Source organism: Dipteris shenzhenensis, chromosome 10, assembly GCF_047967505.1.
Source record: "Dipteris shenzhenensis isolate YYH24624 ecotype China chromosome 10, Dip_SZ_1.0, whole genome shotgun sequence".
NCBI lineage: Eukaryota > Viridiplantae > Streptophyta > Polypodiopsida > Gleicheniales > Dipteridaceae > Dipteris > Dipteris shenzhenensis.
The window spans coordinates 13956777-13984304 of record NC_141605.1 but is presented as its reverse complement, the minus strand read 5'-3'; the positions used below and the strand labels follow the sequence as shown (position 1 = coordinate 13984304).

The 27528-nt window shown below is 43.5% G+C and overlaps 1 protein-coding gene across 4 annotated transcripts in view; it reads right to left on the bottom strand.

The window, feature by feature from the left end:
- Positions 1 to 1321: 1321 nt before the first annotated feature.
- Positions 1322 to 27528, bottom strand: part of LOC147897433 (damage-control phosphatase At2g17340-like) — an 83190-nt gene continuing 56983 nt past the window's right edge. The window contains exons 8-13 of one of the 4 annotated variants that reach the window (XM_087380272.1): positions 18141 to 18215; positions 17837 to 17923; positions 6959 to 7036; positions 6801 to 6863; positions 6585 to 6667; positions 1322 to 1381 (exon numbers count right to left, since the gene is read on the bottom strand). In XM_087380272.1, coding sequence (XP_087236398.1) covers positions 6587 to 6667; positions 6801 to 6863; positions 6959 to 7036; positions 17837 to 17923; positions 18141 to 18215 — 384 coding nt within the window. In that variant the 3' untranslated portion in view covers positions 1322 to 1381; positions 6585 to 6586. Of the gene's footprint in view, positions 1382 to 6293; positions 6668 to 6800; positions 6864 to 6958; positions 7037 to 17836; positions 17924 to 18140; positions 18216 to 27528 lie in introns of those variants that run through there. The other 3 variants (XM_087380274.1, XM_087380273.1, XM_087380271.1) reach the window with 3 other exon arrangements.

Sequence of the window (27528 nt, the reverse complement as noted above, 5' to 3'; positions counted from 1 at the left end):
TGCTTTCATGGCAGGATCGTTCCTGGGGTCGTTCCTGGTTGGGCTCCATGTTCTTGTCCTCCCTCATCGGTGCTTTCATCCAAGCTCGTACTGTCGCCAATGATACCAACAACTGGTTGGGCTCCATGTTCCTGTCCTCCCTCATTGGTGCTTTCATCCAAGCTCGTTACGCAGGTCTCCCATAATAAATTTATGTCTATGGTACTAAACACGATCATTTAAGAAAGCATCGCATCTCGATTACGCAGATTTTAGAAGAGGATATCTTTTTTTAACAAACGGATGGAAGAGAATCCACATGGGCTATGGGCGGCATTGCAACAACAAGAACTCTCGTCTCTTGGCTGTGGGCGGCGGCGTGTGACCATGCCTCTGCATTTTTGGAGCATCGTTCCATTTAGTCGTCGATTCTCTAATCTGCATGGCGCGCTCAAATGAATCTCTCTCTTGCTTGCTCCTCATCAATTGATTTCCAAATGCTTTTGCTTCCTTCTTCTTGTCCTTAGATCTTTCACAGCTCCTTTACTATGGCCCTTTCCCATCGCTACCCACTCACTATGCTACATGTAGGCCGATGCGGGATGATCACCGAAATTGGGAGGTTTTCCTCGTAGCCACCTTAGCCTCACTACATCCTATTGGCACAGATAACATCGCAAAATCTGATGGATTTAGTTGTGTTAATAGGAAAAGCAAAGATTCCTACATGTTCGATGAGGGAGATGTAGATTCGTTGTTGTAGCTCAATTTTCAGTTTTCTATCCATTTATTGTGCAGCTTGTCTGTTGCAGCCATATGTTATGCTCGAAATGAGTCTGGTATGCCTTGCCTTTAATTTTCATGAGAGCTCTTAAGAAAATTAAAGGCCAATAGACCCCTTTCGTCGAGGAAAGAAGGCAAGGAGGGGGAGGCAAGGGGACGAGGAGGCCTTAGGGCTCCTCGTCCCCTTGCCTCCCCCTCCTTGCCTTCTTTCCCTTACACAACACAGTAGATCCAAGGAGAGTCGCCAGAGAAGAGACTGATCTCCGAGGAGAGTTGCCAAAGAAGAAAGTTCGGCCTCTGCGTCTGCCAGAGCTTGGTCCAAGCGATCTCTGGCGTTACTGGCCTGATCGACTTTCCGCCTATAGACTTGCAAGCACTCCTGTTCCAACTGGAGTAGCATCTTGTCTCGTTTGGCATCACTCTCCCAACTTCATCCCAGATTAGCTTCGTTCCCCAACATAGAAGTGACTTTTTGGAAGGTGGAAAGAAGCAGAGCATAGATCTCACAATGCAGTCACCCGACACAAGAGCGGAACGCTTGGATAGGAAAGACACACACCTGCAACTCCTGGAGCAGAGACCTGCAAGTAACCTCAGATTCTCCTTTCGACATCTCCGTCTGTGCAAAATGACACGATGAGTGAGTAAATTGGCAAAGCTTTTTGTGTGATGAGGAATTGGTAACCTGCAAGCACTAGAGAGGCAGCACATTGTACCATATTCATTCGTAGGTAGAAGGGTCCCAGTAGCTCAGTTTTTTAAAAAACGGTGTAAAAGTAGGAGCTTCTTATCAATATTAAAATAACTTGTTCTTGTATGCTTAATAAATTTTCCTTGTACATTTTTGTGGTTAATAACTTGTTCTTGTATGCTTAATAACTTTTCCTTGTATGCTTTTGTTGTCCAGCTAGTCTCCTCAAGCCCCATCATCTCGTCAAGTGCGGCTTCAATTAGCAACATCACAATCAAGCTTTAGGTATTTTTTATTTTGAAGACTCTTGGGCTTTCTTCAAGCTTTAGGTATTTTTTATTTTAAAGACTCTTGGGCTTTCTTTGTATGCTATTGAAGTAATGCCGGGACTTAATTGACCTTGTAAATCTATTCTATGCCATGTGAGGACTTCTTTTCCCTTGATATTTTTTAATGCATTTTTGTCACATTGGCAGGATGGTAAAACTAAAAACTTTTGAGAGGAGGAGAGGTGGAAGAGGAGAATGAGGAGGCAGGAGAGGTGGAAGGATAAGTAGCAAGAGAAGTTTGCAAGTGGAATCTACACCAAATTTAGAGATTCAAAAAGAGGTTGAAATTGGAGTTGAAGAGGATAAGGAGATGGAAGACTTTGAAGACACTACTATGATTATAGAGGAATCTTCTAAGAAGAAAAAGAAAGAGGATGAACAACTGGATGAGGAGTTAGAGCAAGAGTTTCCTGCTGCACTTGATATTGGTCAGGGGAAGGATGTTATTGAATCTCTTGCAATCAATCTTGGAAAGATTGCTCCCTTGATCCCATTATGTCGTTGTGTTATAAACACACGAGTGAGAGGCCTACGAACTGATATGGATAGCCTAAAGCAAGCTCTAGAGGTTGAAAAATATATTCAACAGAAGGGAATGTTTATTTTATCTACAACACTTCCGAATGGTGTTTCGTAAGAGGTGACACATGAAATTAAACAATGATGGGATTCTTTTGGAGGAATGTAAATGCATAGTTTGTGGCACAAATTATTGATGATGCTAATTAGTCATTTTTATCTCGAAAGATGTTTTTTGTGTGGAAGGAGAATCACCGTACTGTTACATGGATGTCACTAATTGAAGAGAAATTCAAGACATCAAGAGCATGGCATATTCGAGTTTTAGCATGTTTTATTACTTCAGAGAAAGAAATAGAATGAAGCTAATAGCTGCTCTTCAAAGGTTCAATCTGTAAGTGCGAGTTAGAAGAGGTTTCTTGCTTATATGCGTTACCTTTTTTCGAGCTTTTAAGGGTTTTGTGAACAATTCTTAATATGTTTAAAGCTATATAATATTTATTTTTCAGCCTCAATGAAACAGCAATTATTAAAACAAATCTCAAGGATTATTTGTACAACACGAAGACAATGTGTTTGTGTGATAAGAATGAGTACTTATCACTTTTCTCTGAGGAAGAAAAAAAGACACTTAAAAAATGAAAGCAGTAAAGGATCAAGTACTTGGTATCCTTTGACATATCTAATACTAGGGAGAATGGTATTTGCAGTTTGTTTCATACCATTTGTCATGGATGTCTTTTGAATTAGAACTAACTAATTCATTATACTCATTCATTTCTTTGGAATATATTTTAGCCACTATACAAGCAAGATTATGAGTGCTGCTGATGTGGAGAAAGTACTTAAAAGTATTCGAAAGGATATGAATCTCAAGTATGGTCGAAAAATGATCAAGGTATGATTTATCTAATGATTCTTAACATAAAGTTGATTTTTTAAAGTATTCAAGTGTTTTTTGAGATTGAGAAAGAACTCATAATATTATAAAAGGATGTGAATATAATGTTTGTTTAGAAAATGATCAAGATATGGGATATGCATGTATTGTATGATTAGAAAATACAGTTGAGTGTGACGATTGCATGTATTGTTTATATGTAGATTCTGTCTATCAACAAATGGTGAAGATTGGTTTAATATCTTGTGGAGCCTCCCATTTGATGATAAATCATCCATTGTCACATTGGAAAAGTTGTATAACATCTCCATTGCAAAAGTCTCAAAGGAGACACAACTAGCAACCCTCAGAATCTTAGGGTCAAATTCAAATTTGAGAACAAGTTATGGAATGCCAAAAGCTAATAGAGAATCATAAAGTGGATGGCGAAAGAGGCATGGAGGGATCAGTTGCTTTGTGAATCTGAGAGGTTACTCTCTCAGGTCTTGGTTGCTAGTCAATAAGCTAGCTTTGTGCTTCCTCAAGATCCTACGTTGAGAGAGTATTTTGAAAAAATACAAGCAATGAACAAACTAGAACTTTATGAAGATCTAAAGGATTCAATGACTGTTGCTATAGTTGCAACAAGACAAATGGAGATGACGAGGGCATCTCGACGATTGGTATTTAGGTAAGCAATACATATTTTTTCCTTTTCAATTAAAAACCCATCCTTAAATATTTCGCTTTTGTACTAAGATTCTTGCAATCCTTAAAAGCTGTTGGTAAGATTAAAAAATTGTTGCCCATATGTCAAGTATGGACAAAAATTCAGGACTTAAAATTATGTATGTACTCTCCAAACATAATAGAAAAAGAAGAGAAGCAAGTGCTCTCTGAATAGAAGAGAAAGAACTGCCCGTGGTGGCTCGATATGAAAAAAGGATGTTGCATCCAGGAGGAGGTAGAGCTGTACACACAACATAAAAAGGGAGAGATGGGTTCATCAAGCTCAAATTCATTCCATGAGGATGATGCAGTAATTGAGGTTCAAAAAACACTTGAGAAGATGACCTAAAAGGACAAGGATTCAAGTATGGAACTAAAGAAGGGTGGTAGGCCACTAAAAAATCCTGGTGCTAATAATGGTAAGTTCTCTTTATCTTTTTTCAAGCTGTTATTTGTTTGTGTAACATATGTTGTTATCACTTTGTGTCTTTACATATGTGGTGTGGATACAGATGTGCAGGTACTGTAGTCTACACCCATTTTGAAAGGATGTAAATGGAAAGATAGGTCTATCCGCTTTTTGTACATTCCATTGACCTCTCTAACTTTGAATCGGAGTGGCACATGTGATGCTTCACATTGCAAGGTTTGGTGCTATGATTATGTCGAGTTTGGGAAGCAATTGTCTATCTCAAACTTCACACAAGCCTATATAGACATGAAGGAATACTTTGTGGGTCTTGGAGGTGAAAGAAAAACAAGAAATGGTAGGAATGTTGCTTGGGCTGCAGATTTTGTCATTCTTGATCTGCCTACACAGCTAGAAGCTCTTGGAGTAGAGGATTCCACATCTCCATCTTGGAATTTATTAACAGAGGACCATGTACGCTACTCCTTGCTAGTAGCGACCACAGTTGTTTCAAATTCTAACTGGATCCTAGTTATGTGTGCTCCTCATGTTCTTCATTTGATTGAGCGTTATGCTAGGATCAGTAGATTGGAGTTTGCATGTCGAATGTACATGCAATGCCTGGATACATATTGCACAATCAAAGTTGGTGGTATTGATCGTAAGGTGAGACAATTGTCTTACAATGACCTGTTGAAAGAATTTATGCTCTTGTATAATGAAATAGCTTGTACTAAGCATAAGTTTTATTCTTTTCTTGTCTTTAGGTGGATGTGGTGGTTTTATGCCTTCTTCATCAGGCTGATATGTCTTGTGTTTGTAATCTTGGAAGATTAACAACCATTTCCACATCTTCGGAATCATTTAGAGTCCCATAGTTGCTTAACACATTTCCCTTTCCTTTCTGTCCATCCAAAAATGGTTGCAATATAGAATTGCAAATGTCAAGATCATTCTCAATAGATAAGCATGCTCTCCCAGAATGCACGCATGCTTTTTGTATAAACCCGTCCCAGCACCGAAGTCCACCACATGTCCAGAAATTAAAACACCACAACTCCAAGAAGCACAACATCATGCATAGACCCTTCTCCAATGCACCTCTCCATGGAATACTCTCTCCATGCTTTATAGTCTACTCACTTGTTTGTTGGTAAATAATGATGAAACAAACTACTTCCAAAAGCAATGCCCCAATTTGGTACCAACCATGGAAGCATCCAGATGACTAGTAAGTATGCTACTCTCTTGTTTTATCTTTTTAAACCTATTTGTTAGAGAATATTATTATCAATGAGGCATTCATATTGATTGATCTATTTTAGCTTTTTGCCTTCTTATGCAGGTGCTATGGCTGGGATGATATGTAATGACATTGCATTCAATGCCCCCATCAGGGAAAGGAGGCATCATCGCAATATCTATGTGGATGACATCAGTAAAGAAGATTGAGTCTAGTGATTCGACATGAGTTTTTCCCTTCAAGGAATTCATTTTGCTTGTGATGCCCTAGTACTGAACATGCATAACTTTTGTGGTGTCTTGTACCTATTTCATTTGCTAGAGATGTAGTAATCATATAGAAGAACTATTTAGTACATCATGTGAGCACCCATGAATATTAATCTCAATATCACATATTCAAGCATGTTGGTTTCATAAAACTTTTTCTATTTGCTAGAGATGTGACAATCATGTCATATCTTAGTTAAGGTTTGCATGTCAAAACTATGAGTTGTGTACAAATGATCATCATGGTGAATTGAATTTTAAAGTATCTCCTTGATGCAACTAATAAATGTTTCGGCATAGATGCATGCAAATTTGCCCCCTAAATTCTTCACCATGTGACTTGCAATCATTTCATCGATAAATCACTATCTATCATGATAGAATGAATGATGGATGATGTAGGTGGAGAGTGTTGAAATGAAGTAGACATGAAAAGTAGTTTTGTGAATAAAGGGATCTTATAAGCCCTAAATACTATTGGAAAGAAATGTAATTAAATGTATATAACATCTTTGTGGGGTAGTTTATAACTAAAGGGTGTGTGATGTTAGCGGCATCTTTGTGGGGTAGAAATGTATATAGTATCTTCTTAGGGTAGTTTTATGACTAAATGGTGTGTGATGTTATGATAAAATTGTCTACGAAATCACAATATAGGCCATGCTCAAAAAAATGTGCTTAGACCAAGACGCTTAGAGAAAAGACGTACCCAGCAGAATACAACACTACGTACATGAAAATGATGTTACGTACTTTTAGGGAACAATCTCTGTGTATTTGATCACACAATCGTATAATCTTCCTCCAAGGAACTCTGCAACCTCAGGATGCTTGACCTACATAGCAAAAATAGAATTCATGAAATAAAACCACTTCAAAATCTTGTATTAGAACTCTAGAGAGAATTGGACGCTTGGTAGAGTTGAAAACCCAAAACAAAATAATATTGGAGAAAGTCAAGGAAATTACCATTCCGAGCTTTAAAGAATCACATTTGAACAAAGAATAAAGGTTGGTCTCAATTGCCCGACCCTGTAAAAACACAAACAAATGGTTTTCCACTCCAGGATAAACATCTTACAAGACTTGATGAATAAGCATCACTACATTGACTTCAAAAGACTCACCATTCCTTCCAGGACCACTAAATCTGCATCTGCCGCAATGTAAGCAAGATCTGGAGACACTCTAGAAAGGTCGATGACCTGTGAGCAAGATACAAAAATATTCACACACTTTCTCCCAATATGATATTCCCCACATTAGATAGATGTTTGCATGCTAGCAGAGTCCATACTGTAGCTCGTCTCAAAATTTCCCCCTGCTGCCTTAAATGCAGCACCTATGATAACCTTCAACAAACAATCTCTGCTTTTGAGTCCAACTTCTAGCAGTGTGGCAACAATATGCAATCACAGCAACAACATGAGACATGCACGCACGAGACAGCACAGGGATCTTTGCAGCAGTTACACAGCTAGTGAAACAACCTGAGAATTCAAGTACAAAGCATGGGGCTCTTGGGCATGATCAAGAGACCCATGGTTCATTGAACATAATCATTCTGAATATGGACTACATAAACCATTCAAAAACAATAACATTAAACACACAAAGTTCAGGCCTTGCAACAGGAAACACTCCAAGCAAGGCCCTTCTCCTTCAAAGTCCAGGCATAATCATACACTTTGAACCGGAAGCACTTAAGCCATCCAAATGAAGTGAGATAAGGGAACATGAACAAAGACTAATTAAGGCCCAAAAGATCCATGATACCAAAGAAATACAACGAAGCTCAAGTACCAGGTAGGAGAGAAAAAGGTATTACTCCATAAAAAATAAAGCCCAAAAATAAGATTAAAAAACAACATAACTTTCAAATAGAGCAAAAGAAACATATTGACCTTAGATCTATGTTACTGATAACAAGTTTACAAGCTCACAATATCATCCTTGACAACCGGATGTACTGCCCAAATTTCTTCTCAGTAGTAGGGCAATGCCTAAAGCAGCCATTTGTTCAAGAAGTGTGATGATTGCAAAAGTGAAGTAGTCAGGTCACTTGTTGCTGCATATGACCAATCTTCCTCTTTTTATTCCCAGTTGCCAACTAGCTATGATGGATAGAATCTGCAAGGTTTGTTTTGGGAATGGCATATTGTTGGCAGCATGGCCTCCAAATGTGGAAACCCTACCTTAGCCAAAATAAAAAAAGGGAAACCCTTAATTATTCTTGGGTACCATCGAAAGAAACCTCGATCTCTCTTGGGTACCATCAAACTTTCAATTACTCTTGGTACTTTCCAAACTACACTCTTATCACCCTTAAGGGAAGAAACTGTGTAAGAGCTAGTGGGAGAGTGGTCATGCTTCCAAAGGATGATGTTCCTAGGTTGCAAACATGGACCAATTGGTCGCATGCATGCATATCCCATTGGTGTAATTTCATTGTAAAGGTATGCTGATGATACGTCCAACTCGCAAATATGTGTTGTGATATTGCTTTGATTGAGCAACATAATTTATTGTGTTCCTTTTTTCCATGAAGGATTGGGATGACGCAGTGTTATTTTGGCCAATCTATTGAAGGAGCTTATCAATTGTATCTTTGAGAGTAAAATGGGAAAATACATTGGATTGGACTTGCTGCTCAAATGTTAATTTGTTTCAGTTTGGTAAACTGAAACCAAAGCCAATGTATTACTTAATGCATTCCTCTTAGATATCAAGAGGTATGCTAGCATAGAAGAGTAGTTCTTAGCGAGTCCCTTGGGACTATACCATTTGCTTATTATAGAAGAGTAGTTCCAAGCCGGTCACTTGGGACTAGACCATTCATTCATTTTATAAAAGTTCTATTGCATCTTGTGGACTACAAGCTATCTGATATGCAAGCTGAGGACACACTATATTCAGACACGACTCGATCTATAGATGTTGCCATAGCTGTCTCCTCAGGTCAACCGACCTTGTTGGAGCTCACAAAACATGGCTTCACCTCATGAACACACACACACACAAAACCGAGCTTGCACAGGAAGGTTAAAGAGAGCTTCAGAGAACCAAAGACGGTCGACCGCATATGTACTGGCCAGGGAACTCATGAGAACCGCCAAGGGCCATGACCACATCCAACATGTAGTATTGAAGCAACGTGCGACCTTTCATGCATAGGCACACCAATCAACACTCGTATGATAGCATGGTACAATCACCGAGCTCCTACAAGTCATTACGACCAATAGGGTTAGGGGAGTATAACAACCTCCAAACCTTAATCTATCACCAAGTCTCCCCATGAGGAAGACCAAGAAATCCAAAAAGGATTTCAAACACCAAGGAGAGAGAGAAATTAAGAAAGAGGGAATGTCATGACATAAGTACCAAGTAACTCTAAAATTGGAAGCATATTGTGTGAGATAGAGAGGAAAAAGACTATGTTAAGTTATAGGTCAAGAAACCTGAAGAACGCTAGTATCTAAGGTCTAAGGATTAACCTAGGTCTTAAGGGAGAATTGAAAGGGCGCATCTAATGAGGTGTGACCACTCGTGTGATCACATCCTATCATCCTGCATTCATTCCATAATTTTTTACTCTCCCGTCATCACCAATAGTACCCAGCCTTGAGAGCACTTAGGCTACATCCCATACACATAGAAAGTGAGTCTAGCATAGGAAAAGATTAGGATAGGCAAAGAACCACCCATTGTATAGGTCATAGGGGCGCTACTACAGCTTGAATGTTGTAGGAGAGCCGGATAAACAGCCATAGAGTCTTATTTTCTGCACTAATTGAGGAAAAATAGTAGCCAATACATCATGACACTAAGGGGAGATGTTGAGAGTTATGGTGCTAGGAGCACAACATAGAGGCCAGGTATCAGTGAAGGTATCAAGCAAGATCATGCTGCCACAAGGCAAAGAAGCTTTACCCCACATGCGAGCAAGCAAATGTAAGTATGTATCCACTCCTATAAAAGGGAGGTCATTTTCATGCAATAACATAGTGCATGCTCTCAAGTCTCGTTATGAGTACAAGTCCCAATCTTATAACCTTGTTGAACTTCAAGCTATGCCGCACACTTCGGTCGCATCCACTTTAGATTAGTCTCTTTAGGACGTTATCTTGCTAGTAGTAGAGCTTGATCCGTGCTTTTAATGAGCAACACACAAGAAAGCAAGTTCCAAGACGCAACCCACAAAAAAAAAGCTGTAACAAGAGGGTCTGAGACGTAGATGGTTTGGAGTTGCACCATGCAACTAGCAAAAAACCTGCACGGATGCAGGCGTAGAAGGAGGACTCACAAGGGGGATGCAAATATGGGATGAGGAGGTGCCATGTGCATGGATTGGTATCTGATGTGTATTGTGGTACACAAGACTTAGCTCAAGTAGCCTGGGGAGGCTTAGGGCTAGGAAGGCTTGATTCTCGGGTTGAGTGGCAAGGGTACGAACTAGATAGAGGTCTCCGCTATTTTTGGCGCAATGGGGCCGCGCCTATAAAGGGGGTCTAGAGGTTCAGAATTCAGAGAGCCGAGGTCTGATCCTCGATTGAGTCGCGGACGCGCGCTTGCATCTTAGTGTAGCCCCAAGGCCCAACTGTAGATCCAAGGCCTCTAGGCGCCACCTGGTGGTACGGGACACCAGTCTAATCAAGATCTGGTTGGAAGTTCATGCCAGTAGCTCAGCTCGTGGCTCGGAGGGAACATCTCACGATTTGGGATCTTATCTCATAGATGTCATGGTTGGGTGGTGAAAGAAAGAAAGAAAGAAATTTTATTAGAGTCTTCGAAAGACCGATGGGTCTATGAGACTGAAAGAAAACCTGATACAAATCACAGTAAGGGTGAAGCTACTAAAACGAGCATCATCACCCGTGCTAAATCCTAAGTCTGATCATACATAATCAAATACATCTGGAAACAATGAAAAGAAAAGGACTGGAGCGGAGCGGAATCCTCCATGTCATGTCGCCCTGGCAGGTGCATAGCCAGTGATGGGATGCTAGCGCCCGTCGAGGGATGCCGTGCATCTCGGCCTCCTGGACGAGGCTTGACACAAGACCAAAGCCACCGTGACTCTCGTGGAACGTATCCCGGGTCTAAACAATGACGCGAGGTCCCCCAGAGTGATCTGTGTGTCCCCTCAATGTCTCGTGTGTCGTGCTGCGATCGTCGGGTCGGGGTCTCTATCACATCTGCGGCTAGAGACTGGACGATCAATGTCACTCAATGGAAAGAAATATGTGATCCTACTCTGAGAGGTGTCTGATGATGTGGCCAAGCCCCGTCGCCTGAGTAAGTACTCTCTGTGTCAGACCCCCTCGTGAATGAAGACCGCGAGGCATCTCTAATCTGGGTAGGTGAGGAATCTAAAAAGGAGCTCGGAGCTGTCTCTGAAGAGGCAGTGGTAGCAACCTCGGATCTCGTAGTACACTGGGCACCTGAAAATAAAATGCTCCTCTGACTCAACCACCTGACAGTCGCACAATATGCATAAACGATGCTCCCTAGGAATCCCCTCTGCTCTGCCGCTCTCTATGCAGAGGCGGTGTGATGATACCCGAAACTGTCCGATGGAGATCCGTAGTGAGTGAGGCATATGAAGCTCGTACCCCGGTGGTGTGATGAATCCCTCCTCCGAAATACGAAGACAGTAATCTCTGTAGAAACTCAGCTTCACTGGAAGCTCCCTCTGCTCCAACCAGGTCCTAAAGGTGTGTAGCTACAGGAGATCCTCTCGAATGACCTGGTTGGTGTGTGGACCGATCGCGATGGTGGGTGGGAATACCAGAGGGGCATCTAAACTATACTCAAAAGGAGATATCCTATCGATGTGGAACCCTAGTCTCACAAACCATCTGTGAGTCCGTGCATACCAGCATCGCTCATCTCTCTCTGCTGCCAACCTCATGGAGGAATCAAGAGCCAACCATGACAACCTCTGTCTCCCTGATGTGCAGTCCCCCTATGATCTAACCCGGTGTAGATATGTGACGGTCTGAAAGGCTGCATCTAGCTGGAGTGGAGAAGCACCAAACTCGGCCTGAATGATGTGATATGATACAGACGGTTTCCCGGATCATCCGTGAAAGCATGAGGATCTGCAGGCGCTCCATCCGTGTCCACTCTATCTCTAACATGTCAGACCCCCAACAAGGGCTGCCATACATACCGGCTGGTCGGACCAAGGAGTCAAAGAGAAGGGCCTTGGTCCGAGGGTCCTGGAAGTGGGAGTGGAAGCATTGTCTCTCTAGCCGAGCCAGTGAGGCGTATCCCATGCTCAGTCTGACCTGCATCACCGGTGTCATCGTGAAGATCGGGCCGGACAAGATGACCCCCAAGTAAGTGTATGAGGATACGATCTCAACTGGTGACCCACCGAAAGTAAAAGTAAACTGTTTCCGTTGCATGTTTGCTCGAGAGGTGTTAAAGATCATGACCTTGGTCTTGCTAAGGTTGACCTCCAAATCATGGGATAAACAAAAAGCCTGCAGTGCATCCAGGTGTTGCTGGAGCCCCTCGGGTGTGGACGACAAGAGTGCCACGTCATCTGCATAAAGAAGAATCATGATAATGATCCCGGCAAGTGAGCAACCGGTCCCTCCGAACGTCCCTATGAAAGTCTCAAGCTCATCGATGTAGAGGCCAAACAGGGTCGGTAATAAGGGACAACCCTGTTTGACCCCTATGGTACTCAAGACCTCATCTGTCCAAACTGCACCTGTCCAAACTCGGCCTAAGACTCTCTCGTACAGTGCCATGACTGCCCAGATGATCTCCTGATCAAATCCTAGTGTCTGTAGGTGTGTGATGAGACCAACTCGAGGTACTATGCCAAAGGCTTTGCGGAAATCCACAAAGCAGCAATATATCCTCTCCTTCCGTGATCTGGCCTCCTCAGGTCCATGGGATCCCCTGCCTTGTGGATGGGGGTGATGGTGTTGAGTGTCCAAGTGTGGGGGAAGCCAAGGCAAACAACGTCATTGAATAGCTTTGCTAGGATCGGGGCTAACGTGTCGATAAACTCAGTGCATAGCCCCTCGTGATCCTTAGCTCGGCCATTGTGCAGTTTCAATGTCGCGTCCTTGACTCCCCCTCTAGTGAACAACATGCAAGTGATGGGGCGAGGTGTGTGTATGAGATCTGGAATGGGCTGGTGTGGGACATCATAAAGATGGTGTGCATATGTGTGCCAGACTCTCGTGTCGGTGAGGAGTGATAGAGACCTACGCTCAAGGAATCTCTGCCAAAAATCCTTAGAGTTGTTGCTATACAAGATGTGTAGCAGCTCCTCATTTCAACGAAGAAATGCATGCTTCTTCCAACGTACAAGACGTCGATACTTAACGTACCGTGTCTGGTGTGTTCGGGAGGTGACATTTGGTTTCAAGTCGGAGCTGTCGGCGATAAGCCTTGCGAGCGCATCGTACCAATTGTTCCAGGGTACTGAACCAAGAGGTGGTGGTATAGTGGACCGTGTGGTGTAGGGGATTTGGAGGGCAGCCTCATGGAGTGTGCGACTAATCAGGGCAGCACGGTCCTCTATGAGTGGTATGTGATCGATGTAGGTTAGGAATCTGTGTAGGCGTCCAGAGTAGGCCGGTGAGAGGCTATGATCAAAGTGTATGTCGTGGTAGGTGTCGTGCTTCTTATGTGGTGTGTGTGGTGTGGCTAAGCATGGGGTGGCGATAGTGAAGAATAGGTATGTGTGATCAGCTTCTGGAGGGAGTGGTGCTACGGTGAAGTCGGTGATACATGAAGTGAAGGTAGGGGATCCCATTATGTAATCTACTACACTAGTGCCCCCCCCCCCCCCCCCCCGTGTGGAAAGCAAGTAAAACCACCTGAGGAGGGCCATAGGTCAAGCCCGTTGTAGATGATGAGATCATGCATCCTGCCCAGATCAAGGAGCGCCTGTCCATATGGTGTAACAGGCCTGTATCGGTCCGATGAGGTCCTGGTCATATGTGCTCCGTCTAGGTCCATGTCTGGTAGCATGATAGAGTTGTCTCGGAAGTCCAGAAGTGGTGCCTGGCGTGTGCTCGTCCTAGCGTTGAAGTCCCGAACAAGGAGAACTTCCCCACGGGCTGAAAGGTCTGGGATATCCTGATGTAAGAGTGCATATGGCGATGTCTCACCCTCCTCTCGTACCACTCTGGCGAAGTTGGATGTGTCTGGCGGGAAATAGCATATTGCTATGAAAAGGTCATGGATCTCTGTGTGTCGGATCCGGATCCACATGAATCGGGACTCTGCATCCTTCCTCTCAATGGAGATGGCTCCAACGAGGGAAGACCTGTACAATACTGCGACCCCGCCTAATCCTCGGACGACTCCTATATCCCTCGTCTCATCCCTGAAGGTTGACTCCTGGTGTAGCCACTGACTATCGGTAGCGGACGCTCTGGGCTCTAGTGTGTCTCCGTGTAAAAGACTATGTCTTGTCCTATATAAGACTCCGAGAAGTTCCCTAGGTCTGACCATAAGGTACCATTACAGTTCCAAATGGTGCAGTCTAGGGTCTCGAAAACCTGAGTCTCATAGGCCCCGTCCCCCTAGGGGGTACGGGGGTGGGAGTCCGACGGGTGCCGGTCAACAACCTACCATCTCAGAGCACGGCCCATTTTCCCTCCTTGCGGGCAACATCCCGCTGCTACAGAAGAACTCGTCGCTCCTCAATCTGTAGTGGTGTCAAATCCTCGTCCATGGACAAGGTGGGATGCTCTCGTAGAACGGCTCGGCGTCGGAGTGTCGCTAGTCGAGCATGTAAATCTCTGAAGCAAATGACTAGGGGCTGCTCTCGGTTGGAATCTCTCCCAACACGCCATGCTCCCTCTATGCCATGGTCGGGGACCCCCATGGTGATGGTCACAAGGGTGATCACCTCCTCCATGGGCGTCGTAGTGGTGCTGGTGCTGTCTCGCGTGATCCCTCGTATATGGATGTTGAGGGCCTTCGAAGCCCTCTGCTACTGCTCCTGTATGGCAGCTGAAACGGTTGCCTTTGCGGGCTCTCGTTTTGCCACATCCACCCTATCTAGTCGTCTCTGCTATAGCCGATTGTATCGTGGCTATCTCTGCCTCCATCTCTGTGACTGGGGTCCCTCCAAGCGTTGCTCTGAAGGTCCCGAGCTCCTCTCGAAGCTGTGTGATGTCGTGTCTGAGTCCCTAGATAAGGGTGCCCTGCTCGTGTATAATGCGGGCCTGCTCCTGGGTGTATCAGGCCTGCTCTTGGGTGTAATGTGTCAGCTCTGCCTGATGGGCCCGGATGCTGTGTATCTCAACCAATAGGGAGTCCCAAGCATCTGGTGGGGACCTAAGATGTCCTAGTCTAGGTGGGAACTGAATCTCAAGAGGGGTTGGAATGAAGGTGGGCTGGTGAGGTTGTACTGAGGGTGGGGATAGCATGATCTGGGCGGGGGAGTGGTATGTAGAAGTAGCGAGGCCGGACCAGGTGATGAAGGGTGGTTGACTGAGAGGTAGAGGTGATACGAGAAAAAAGTATTGTGGAGCCATGGCCGGTGGGACCAATGATCAGGCTACTGGAGAGGAGACATGTGATGATGATGCAGGAGAGGGGGAGGAGAGAGGTGGTGTAGATGATGAGGCAGATGATGGTGGTGAAATAGTGGTGGTAATCATAGAGGTCGAGGATGTGGTGAGCGGCATGGGCTTTGGGTGGGCCCCTTTCTTCTCGGCCACGGTGCTGTCCACTGTCAAACCGCTCCGGTTGCTGCGTTTGTTGAAGTCCTCCAGATTGATTTGCTTTTGTGTTTTCGCCTTGTCACCGTTCCCCTTCCCCATCTCCATGCATATGCAAATTTGGACCAAAGGGTCTCCCGCCTAGTCTCTTGTCCTCATCCCCCTGTTCCCTTCATTATGGGGGAGGCAGCAGCGGGCAAAGAGGGGATTGCAGGAGGCCGGAGCTGTTGAAGAAGAAGAAGAAGAAAGGGGGGGGAAAAAAAGGGTCGGAGCTGCGAGCGGGGGTTTTTATTTTATTTTTATTATTTATTTATTTTTTAACAAGGGGGGGTGGAGGGGGAGGGGAGGGGGGGGCGCTGAGCGAGGGGTAGGGGGGGTAGCGGGGGTAGCAGAGGGGGTAGCGGGGGGGTAGCGAGGGGTAGCGGAGGGGGTAGCAGAGGGGTAGCGGAGGGGGGTAGCAAGGGGGTAGCGGAGGGGTAGTGAGGGGGTAGTAGAGGGGTAGCGGAGGGGGTAGCAAGAAGGTAGTGGGGGTAGCGAGAAGGTAGCAGAGGGGTAGCAGAGGGGGTAGCGGGGGGTAGCGAGGGGTAGCGGGGGGGTAGCGAGGGGTGGGGGGGGTAGCGGAGGGGGTACGGAGGGGTAGCAGCGAGGGGGTACGGAGGGGTAGCGGGGGGGTAGCGGGGGTAGAAGAGGGGAAGGAGAGAGAGAGAGAGAGAGAGAGAGAGAGAGAGAGAGAGAGAGAGGAAGGGAGAATTGCAACCTGCTCAGATTCCTCATGTTTCGTGTGTTCTTGTGTCAAAGGTTTGAGGAGTGTTGGGGTCATGTCAGTTGGTATCAAAGCCAACTCCTAAGGTATGAATCTCTGTTGTTGCAAGAAAGAGTAGGCCAGATTTCCTCTAGGTATGATTCAAATTGAAATTGTTGGTGATATCCTGCAAGGGCTTGTGGATTCGTTAGTTAAGGGTCATAGATTGTTTGGATTGGGATAGAAGGGAGTCGTGAGAGAACCAGGTGGTTTCGCTGCTGTGAAGCAGGGTGAGTCAGGAAGAGTCGCTGAAAGAGCAGGGAGAGAAAGTTTTGCAGCTAGGGAATCGGATTGGAAAGGATCTCATGGCGGGAAGATTGGTGTGAGTAGAGCTGCCAAAAGAGAAGCGCTAGGCTATGGCGGAATTCGGGGGACCACAGGTGCACGTCTGGCTGAGAGTAAGGCTGAGAGTAATAGGAACGGCACTGATGGAAGAGGGCAAGAGGAGGTGCGCAATAGGAGCTGGTCAGATCGGGATTGGGGCTGAGCAGCATTTGATGCTTGGGAAGCTTAAAAAAAGCGCAAGGCCTTCCAAGTTAGGCGGATGGCTTTCTAAAAGCTAGGGTTCGCCCAACCTATAAACCTAGCAGATTCCTTCCCTTCACCAGCCCGAAGAATCGTGCGCGCCAATACTCTCCTCTCAGCCGCCTTCTCTACCGAACCAGATCCAGAATGTATCCCATGCATGCCAGATGAAAGAGCTAATCTCACTACAGTAACCCTTTCAAAATCGATTGGCTGCTTGCAACCTATTGATCTATATAACTACACATGCCCAAACTTAGCCTGTAAACACAAAACAGGAAAGTGAAGTACTTGTCTTCATGGTGGCCATCCACAAGTTCAAAACCCATGCAAAACCAGGTGGCAGGGACTAGGTATGTAGGATCCCACTGACTCTTTAAGCACCCTACAGTAGGTGTAGATGAGATTGTTTTCATTCTTCTAAACTTGAAAAGGATTATACACTCCAATAGCTTCATTTCATAATGGTAACCCGAGAAGGCACCTCCTCAGAAATTCTATAAGTTCTTCTGAGATTTCTTTTTAGAACACTACAGGGTGTGGTAGTTGACAGTATGCAACTTGCCTTGCACTTCTAACTCACAATTATAGTGTTTTATCCAAGCATGCCTTTAAGCCACGGCGTTAGATGTCTGTCAGAATCCTGATCCTTATATGGATGCAGACTTAGAAAGTCTACACAGAGGCCCTCTGATGGATTTGTAGTCACAGGATCACCAGTTCTTTTCATGACTTCTCCGTATAAGATATGTATCAGAGTTCTAACTGCCAAGGTAACCGGAAGAAGGGAAGATTTCACAATGTCTGCTGAATCAGCTTCAAACTTATACAGAAACATTGCTTTCCATAATCCGTTAAATCTTTCCTGGGTCCACAATAGTGGAAGTTAACCCAAAGAACACAATATGACAATGATGCATTAACTTAGGCCACCATTAGAAGCCAAATCATATACAGAACGATAGTTATCTTACCGGCAAGTCATTCCCAGAGTCTACAACCAAAAGATTTTGGGCATCCACACCCAAAAAAAATTCCTTCCCGTCTTTGACTTCCTTCACCTGTGACAAGTAGATCTAAATTAGCAGTCTTACAACATGAAGTTTGAGGAAAAGCATAAAGAAATAAGCCATTTTTAAAGGCAACACCAATGTTTATTCTATCGTTTTATGCTTAGATGACCTAGTGTAGTACTACTAAAACTATGATCCAAGAATCCTGAGGTGGTCAAAACAATACGCATCATATTTCTGAACAACAAGGTCAAATGAAACATGCCTTTGAAATAATATCCACCAACTCTGGATAAGTGATATCATTAAGAGCCGGCATCTCATTTGCAGCTAGCACCACCTGCAAAAGTGTGTTAACAGTCACCATCCTGTACCTTGTCAAGATATACATCAATACCATTTCCACTTTGTACTGGTGCACCATGCTACATATATAGGAGTATGCTAGACAAGTATAGTTCTCCTAATGCAGTGTTTCTATCATGATGTATTTCTGCTTTTGGACTCATACGCTTTTTAAATCTTTTGCAGATGTTAATGAGCCTCTCTCTCTCTCTCTCTAAACTTGAAAAGGATCATACACTCCAATAGCTTCATTCATAATGGTAACCCGAGAAGGCACCTCCTGAGAAATTCTATAAGTTCTTCTGAAATTTCTTTTTAGAACACTACAGGGTGTGGTAGTTGACAGTATTGCAACTTGCCTTGCACTTCTAACTCACAATTATAGTGTTTTATCCAAGCATGCCTTTGAGCCACGGCGTTAGATGTCTGTCAGAAACCTGTGTCTCACCTAGGAATCCTGATCTGTATATGGATGCAGACTTAGAAAGTCTACACAGAGGCCCTTTTATGGATTTGTAATCACAGGATTTGTAATCCTAGGTGAGACACAGGTTTCTGACAGACATCTAACGCTGTGGCTCAAAGGCATGCTTGGATAAAACACTATAATTGTGAGTTAGAAGTGCAAGGCAAGTTGCAATACTATCAACTACCACACCCTGTAGTGTTCTAAAAAGAAATTTCAGAAAAACTTATAGAATTTCTCAGGAGGTGCCTTCTCGGGTTACCATTATGAATGAAGCTATTGGAGTGTATGATCCTTTTCAAGTTTGTGCATTTTGCATTGGAGTGGATGCTCGTTTAGTAGCTCCACTACCACAGCTCATTTTACCAGGTTTTTCACAGTCTCATAGACCCATCAGTCTTCCGAAGACTTTAATAAACTTTCTCTCATCCATCCTGATGTCCTGCTGCTGACAATGATGATGATGATGGTTATGATGATGCCGACAATGCTGCTAAAATTGATATATACAGTCGAGATATGACTGTTGTACTTAGGACTTAGTACTGCCATTTTGCTTTTTTTTGCATTCTGCATTGGTGTGGATGCTCGTTTAGTAGCTCCACTACCATAGCTCATTGTATCAGGTTTTTCACAGTCTCATAGACCCATCGGTCTTCCGAAAACTTTGATAAACTTTCTCTCTCTCTCTCTCTCTCTCTCTCTCTCTCTCTCTCTCAACCTCATTTATAGTTGCATCAGCATTTTGTACCTAAGGAAGCAATGATTTCTCTCTACAAGATGTGGTGATGGGCTGCCAAATGCAGAGGAGCTATGAAGGCAATGGACGATGCATTTAAAAAGTTGCCCCCATTGGATGAAAAACCAAATGCCGTCCAAGGCTTCAGTACAAACTTAAAGGAAGGTATTGTGGCATGGATGGACCAGCCAAGATGAAGCCTCTAATGCCATCAAGAAGGACTATGAGGAGTTGAGGAAGGTAGTGGAGCTTTAGCCTATGTTATCAAGGAACTTGAAATCAAATTTCATGTACTGAAACAACGGCCCAAATGGTGAAAAGAGAGGAGGGGGAAGAAGAGGGCCCGAGGGGGGGGAGAGTTTTATGAACCCAAGGTCATAGTATGAGCTGGCATTGATGATGGGTTGGGTCCAAGTCATGGACCATTTAAAAGAGGTGGATTAATATTCTTAATGTGTATGGGCGACCTTAGGATAAGGATACCCCTAGAAAGTTTATATACATGGGCTGTGGCCTCATTTATAGGGATCCCTCAGCATCCACTCCTTGGGATATCGAGACCTTGAGCAAGCTTATGCCTAGTCGTAACCAAAAAGCAATCTTTTCACACAAATTCACCACATAATCAATTGGAGAAGAAGAAACACAATCACCCCATGAAAGCGACAGCAGAATGGGTACAATCTCCCCCCCCTAGATGAGTGGCTCACGCTTCCTCATCTAGAGTATTTATGATATTTCATAAAAGCATCAAGGAGCCAAAATTATCCCTCTCATCCAAAAATGAGGGATTTGCTTTACATAGCCATCTTAGGGCCCAAAATGAATTATGTCCATAACAAAATATATTGCTCAAACTTGCAATAATAAAACAAATACAAAATTGGCCCATGGCCATAATTAATGCGTTGTGCGACACCTCAATCGATACCCTCGCACTAACTCCAATCCTTGCTATGAGTTCCATCCCAATAACACTAGCGGCATCAGTATTAACATGGAATCACCCACAATACCGATCATCTAGCATGGCAAAACACAAGCTAGTCAGTCGTCCCCAACTAACCACACAAAGTATCCACTAGGACCCCCGCCGCGTCCGGTGCGCTCCTATGGAGTACTTTGCCATAGTCACACTCGACTAAAAATAATAATAATGTCCAAAGCAAGATATATCATAAATATAATTTCCGTAACACTAGTCAAGCCTAATACCTGAATTGTGGACTCAAGTTGTACAGGACAAGGGGGGTTGTGCTGCTCGCGATTCAGATGTGAGTGCCGCGAGGGCTCACGGGTTGATTGATGATTTGGTAGCTCTCAGGAGACTTTTGGTGGAGCAGGGAGTAGAGCCTCTTTTGTATATTGCGGGGCTTGGAAGGCGAGGTCGTGTGGTGCGCTTGATCATATTTTAGTATTAAAGAGATGATGAAGATCAATCGTCGCTATTCCGTTGACCCCTCTCGGGTGACCATTAACCAACTAAAAGGCCTCTAACAACATCGTCAAATTAAGAATGCATAGTTGTTGGAGACATCAGGCGACCGTTTTAGATTGAGCTAGATAAAATTGAGTAACAACTTCATCGTATGAGCCATGATGAACAAATGAATAAAGCAATCGTTCAAATTGGAAGCTGCACTGAAAGACTATACGATCGCTGCCCATTGATTGTAGCGTTTGCATCAGTTCCTAAGGGTCGACACTCGCAGGGACTAAATTGACAAAGATGTCTCTCTCATTGGAGAATTTAGGTCCCTTGAGCAAAAGGACCAATACATCTAAGCTCATTGTAATTAATCAAATCTAAGGGTGTGCCAATGCTAGAATGTGCATGCAAGCAACTTCATTGAAGAGTATTACAATGGACGTATTGATTTGGTTCAAGTGTAGACTAGCGAGATTCGGTAGTCCGATCGTGAGGACTTTCATCTCATCATCCAATCGACAGAACAGGAGGCTATGATCAAGACAAAGTTAGCAAAAGTTTTTCCTCTCGAATTATCGTATCTAGTAGTTACAGTTTAAATTGTTCCATTATCAGTCAGTTAGCAGTTATTTGAGGGAGCAAATTATCAGCTTTAGTTTGACTTGGTAGCAGCATTTGGAAATCAGTTCTTGCAATTACTTAAAAATTTACAGGAATTTTCCTAGTATAGGAAAAGTGATGATACTTTGCAGCTTTACAGTTTTTGTTGATGCTTGTATAGTTGTTGTTTCACGTATTAGGAGTTTACAGTTTTCTAGTGGCAAATACAGTTTCAGGTGGTGGTGTTTAATCTTTTTTGAAAAAAACTACTTTATGGATAGAGGCAAAGCAATAGATATGGAGCTTGAAGAAGAGGTCTCATGGGTGGACCACACAGAATCGGGAGTCCGACCGACCCCGCAGGTGTCGGGTCTAGCAGCCCATACACTGTCTGGTAGGATTGCTTTATTAGAGGATTCTTACAGCAGATTCTGGCTCAGCAACTACAAGCAAATTAGGAAAATCCAAGCTTAGAAGAATGGTTCACAGTATGTCTACTAGACCAACCCATGAGGAAAAAGGAAAAGCCCCATAGAGCATGAAACCAACGTTCATACGGTCAAGCGTAGGAGGGCCACAGTACCTAATATTGCCAATTATAGGTCAGAAAAGTATTATGGTCGAATGTCTAACCGTAGTTCTAATGTCATAGAAATCCGGTTGCACAAATGGGAAGAGGCTTTCACCATTTGTGAAATTAGGAATGACATGAAGAAAATCCGCAAGGCCACCCATGAGGTAACGAATAGATGGTGGATAAAACAGCAAAGGGATGGAGTGGTAGCCGTTACTTGGAAGGGGTTCAACAAAGAATTCCGAAAACACTTTTTGCCTCCTGACGAAGCATCCTAAGTTTGGGATCAACATAGAAACCCTCATCAGAGAAATTTATCAATGGTTGAATACACTGATGAATTCAGAGAATGTGCAATGAAGGTTTATGAACCTCTTCCTCAGCCGGTGCAGGTAAAAGATTTTATTTTTGGACTGAATGATAGAACCAAGATGGAAGTTCAGGCTAAGTACACGAAACTCTAGATAAAGCAATTGCCATAGCCTTGAACTATGAGGATGCCAAAGGTAACAGACCAAGTGGGTTTGTGCATGCTGAGACTCGGTATGAGCACCTGAAGAAAAGTGGGTTTAAGAAGAAGTGGGTAAGTAAAGAGAGTGTCTCACAACCTAGTGGCCAAGCCAAGCAGGCGAAGCCAGTTGAGACTCTTCTAAACCAAGTACCACCATTGGGATGAAAAGAAAAGTAGCTCCAATGGCAGCCCGGGCTTGGTCAAAATCTTCTTTGACCCCAAAGCAAAAAGAGAAAGGGAGAAGAGAAGGCTTGTGTTTTGGATGCCTTCAGCCTCATCAGTGGAAAGATTGTCCACGAAACAAGGATCGCCAGATGGCTGAGATGGTGATCTTAGAGTGCAACCTGGAGATGAAGGAAAGTCCCAGAGTAAAACAGATGCGATTCAGCAGCAAGATCTTCTCAAAGGTCACTACCGGTTTTGTTATGCGTGTTTGTTGCTAAGTTAGTAAACAAGGTACTTGAAAATATACTATCAAATCCCACAGCAACAGGGTATATGGCCTTTAGCGATACAGAGTTAATTAAGATGAAAGAACAAGTAGCCAATCATGACGTCATTGTGTTGTTTAACTCCAACAGGGTATATGGCCTTTAGCGATACGGAGTTAATTAAGATGAAAGGACAAGTGGCCAATCATGACGTCATTGTGTTGTTTAACTCAGCGTCAACGCACAATGTAATTAACTCCAAACTCGTAAAGAGGCTGAAATTAAAGACTAGTCCATCTTACTATGCATATACAGTCAAGATGGCAGATGGAAGCTCAACTGAAGTATGGGACCAAAGGGTTACCCAGTTGGAACTTTGAGTTCAGGACTATGTGGAGAAGCTAGATTTTGAAACTCATAAAGAGGCTGAAGTTAAATACTAGTCCATCCGACTATGCATATACAGTCAGGATGGCAGATGGAAATTCAACTAAAGTATGGCACCAAAGGGTTACCCAGTTGGAACTTTGAATTCAGGAGTATGCGGAGAAGCTAGATTTCGAAATGACCAGGCTTGCTCACACAGATATAGCCCTGGGTAAGGCTTGGCATTCTAAGCATAGTTGCCAGGCAACCCCGTTTCCTAGCTGTGGAACGCTGGAATGGCATTCCCTTCAGAAATGGTTACGGAACGCCTATGGAACATGAGACTTCTTGAACGGCTATGTAACGCTAGAGAACACCTATGGAACATCTTTGAAACATTCCCTATGCCATTACCCAACCTAAGTCTTGTCTATCATTAGGATCTTGTTTATGTCCTAAGTTCCTCACTCCAAATTTGGAGTCCTGATTCATCTATCATCAGGATTGTGTTTATGTCCTGACATCCTAACTCCAAATTTCGTCCAAAAGCAGTTGTCCAGATAGTGTGATTTTTTAATGAGTATGGTGATATGGCGTTCCCTTCCCGTTCCCGTCCCCTAAGATTTTGGTGTTCCCGTTCCCTAGGGGGTTGGCGTTCGGTTGGTATACACGTTCCCTAGTAACTATGATTCTAAGAAGAATCTTGCCATTGATTGGAAAAATCACATTTATCAGTTCAAGATGAACAATGTGCTGTATGTCTTGCGAGGTGAAAAGGATTTGCCTCAGGGACCGTTAGTTTCCGTAATGGAAGTTCGAAAAACTCAAGAAGAGTTTTTCTTTGTACAGCACCCAAGATGGAGAGATGGCCAAGTTCATTGATCAGATAGCAGAGAGTTCTTTGACTGTTCTAGGGATGAGCCGCTTTATGGTTTACCTCCAAAGCAGAATGTTCAGCATAAGATTGAACTTATCCTAGGGGTAGAACAAGTAGATTAAGTTTTACTGAAGAAGCTGAGGTGCAAAGACAACTAGAGGAATACCTCAAGCTGGGGCAAATTCAGCCCAATTTCTCACCTTTTGCTTCGCCAATGATATTGAAGACTCTGTATAGATTACATAGCACTAAATAATATCACTGTAAAGCACAGGTATCTGATGGCTCGGATCAACGACTTGCTAGATGCATTAAAGGAGCCATCATTTTCAGCAAGATAGATCTTAAGTGTGCCTACCATTAGATCCACATTAGAGCCGAGGATGTGCTAAAACTTCTTTTAGAAGCAGGTTTGGACATTATGAGTTTTTGGTAATGCCGTTTGGGCTTACCAATGCTCCAGCTACATTCATCATGCTTATGAACGATTTACTACGCCCATATATCGGGAGGTTTGTAGTGCATTTTACTGACGATATCCTTGTTTTCAGCAAAAGTATTGCTGGAGCATGGCAAACACTTAAGAATAGTGTTCACTAATTTGAGAAAAGCCAGTCAATACGTAAATAAAAAGAAAATTGCCATGTGCATGGTAAGACTTGAATGTTTAGGGCTCATTATTACTCTTGAGGGGGTGGAAATGGATCCAAAGAAAGTAGCTGCGATACTGACTTGGCCTGTCCCTCAAAGTTTGACTGCTTTGCAATCATTCTTAGAATTTGTCCAATTCTATTGGAGACATATCAAAGGATATTCCAAGATAGTATTGCCATTGACTGATCTGATCTCAAATAAAGTACCTTTTATATGGGGATAGAATCAACAAGAAAGTTTTAATTCCATAAAACAAGAGGTGGTCTCAGGATCACTGTTGAAAATAATTGATCCCCAAAAACCATTTTTCATAGAAACTGATGCAAGTGGCATTGCGGTAGGATCAGTTCTCCTCCAAGAGGAAAGGCCAGTAGCCTTTGAAAGCAAGAAGCTTTCACCCTCTCAACAAAATTGGCCAACTCATGAATTAGAGTTGTATGTCATTGTCCATGCTTTTAAAACATATACCTAGATGAATCCAGGAACATTCCCAAACTCATCCTCTAAAAACACAACATAGTGCAGTTTCAATCTCATGATAGTCACTCACAAGGTTGAAAACCATAAACTCCATCATGCATAGAAGGAACTAGCTACTATGACATCCCCACTGACGTCATCAACGCCCAACAGTGGGTGTAGACCATAGTATAAAAATATGATCTCACACATACAAATCCACACACCCACACATACTTGAGCATCCATTTATACAAAGTCTTCGTACTGAGTTTCTGTCGGCACTCCGGAGGTGAAGGGCACATGCACATTATTTATGGTTCAGAGTTCTATGTTGATGTTGATCATGATACTCTGAAACATTTCTGTAAACAACCTTACTTGAGAGGCCACCAAGCTAGGTGGGCAGAACTCATGCAAGAGTTTAAAATGACGATTCGGTACCAAAGAGGGAAGGAAAATAAAGTTGCTAATGCGTCATCACGCATTATGCATAATATGAGTTTCACGGTATTAGAGAGTGCTCTAATGGCCACGATTAGGGAAACTCAAAAAGTGGACAAGTTCATCCAGAGCCTTTGGCCTAAGGCTTATGTGTTTAAACTTTAAACCCACGAAACACGATGACCTAGCATCTAGAAAAGGCCAAAATTATGCAAGATATACCATAGCGGATGATATGCTAAAACGAAATGGCAAGGTAGTAGCACCTAATCAGAATGATCTTAGACAGAGAATCATTCAACAGTGCCATGATAGCCCGTGTACAGGACATCGAGGAGTCAAGAAGATATATGCTCTCGTGAAACAAGATTTCTTTTGGCCAAAAATGAAAAAACATTTGACTGCATGAGAGTGTGCTAAGTTATCACCCCAATATTGTGGACCGTGGTTAATTCTTAAAAGAATGGGCAAGATAGCCTATAAGTTGGAATTACCACAAGGTTGTAAGGTGCACCGAGTCTTTCATGTTTCTCGTTTAAAGAAGTTTCTACACTCAAGTGACTCACTAATCGAGGGTGGTGTCATGTTTCAAGAGATAGAGGATAATGCAAGGCGCAAACCAACAAGAATCTTGGACCAAGGAACAATGCAAATACGCAATCGGAAGATACCCACGGTGTTGGTTGCATGGCATGGTCTACCTCTATCTGAGGCTCCCTGGGAATCCATGTGGGTGATATGGCATAGACTAGACGAATCTATGGTCGAGGACCTAGGTGCACCAAAATGTGTGAATTGCCAAGGGGCAAATGGAATTAATGGTTATCCCAAGAGAAGGGTAAAAAGGGTGCATGCTAGGGGCTTCAAAATGATTACACATGGCATCTAGATTCGTCTAGGGAATGAGGGCTCTGCAAAGGCTTGCTGAAACGAATTCACATGTGATCTATTGTGCTTGCTTTTGACAAAGGTTGGCTGGGTGGATATTCTTTATGCCATCACTCGTGATTTGGTTAGTTGAGTGTTAGTACGTTTCACGAGATCTGCCTCTCGTGACAAAGTTGTAAACTTGATTTGCCTCTGGATTGTTTGAAAAAGGGACATGCATTTGGAAAGAGAATTTTGGTTTGGCTGCTTCTTGAAAGAAGCCTGTTGGCGGAGGAATTCATGAACAAGTTCATGTGTAGTGACTGGGCATGATCAAGACCACTTGAAGGCTATCTGCTAACGATCATGTGCAACTGAAACAGGCTGAAGTGACTTTTGTCAATTCGTGTGCATAGGATGGATGCTTGGGCTGATTCATCAGCCTGAGCAGGTCATCGTGTGCACAGGATGGCTGTCTGGACTGATTCATCAGCTAGAGCAAGCCATCTTTGGCATGGGAAGGCTCTTTGGGTTGATTCATCAGCTGAGCATGCTGTACTTGTGAGTTTAGGCTTATTTGTCAGCCTGGACTTGCTGTGGAGATGCAATAGCAGAATGCTGCTTGTGGGCTGTTTGACTGAAAGCTTCTAGACAGCAGAAACTGGAGGTACAAGTTTTGTAGTGCCTGGAATAGCATGCTCATGTATGCCTTGCATGCGTGTATGTCACTTTGCATGCAGATGCATTCCATTGGTTGTTGCGTGCAGATGCATGCTATTGATTTGCTGCGCGCTGGTCTTTCCCTTGATTAGCAAGCAATTACCAAACCGGGCTTGATGTCATGCATACATGAGCTCCAAGTCACTGTACTGAAGTAAATGAATGCTTTGC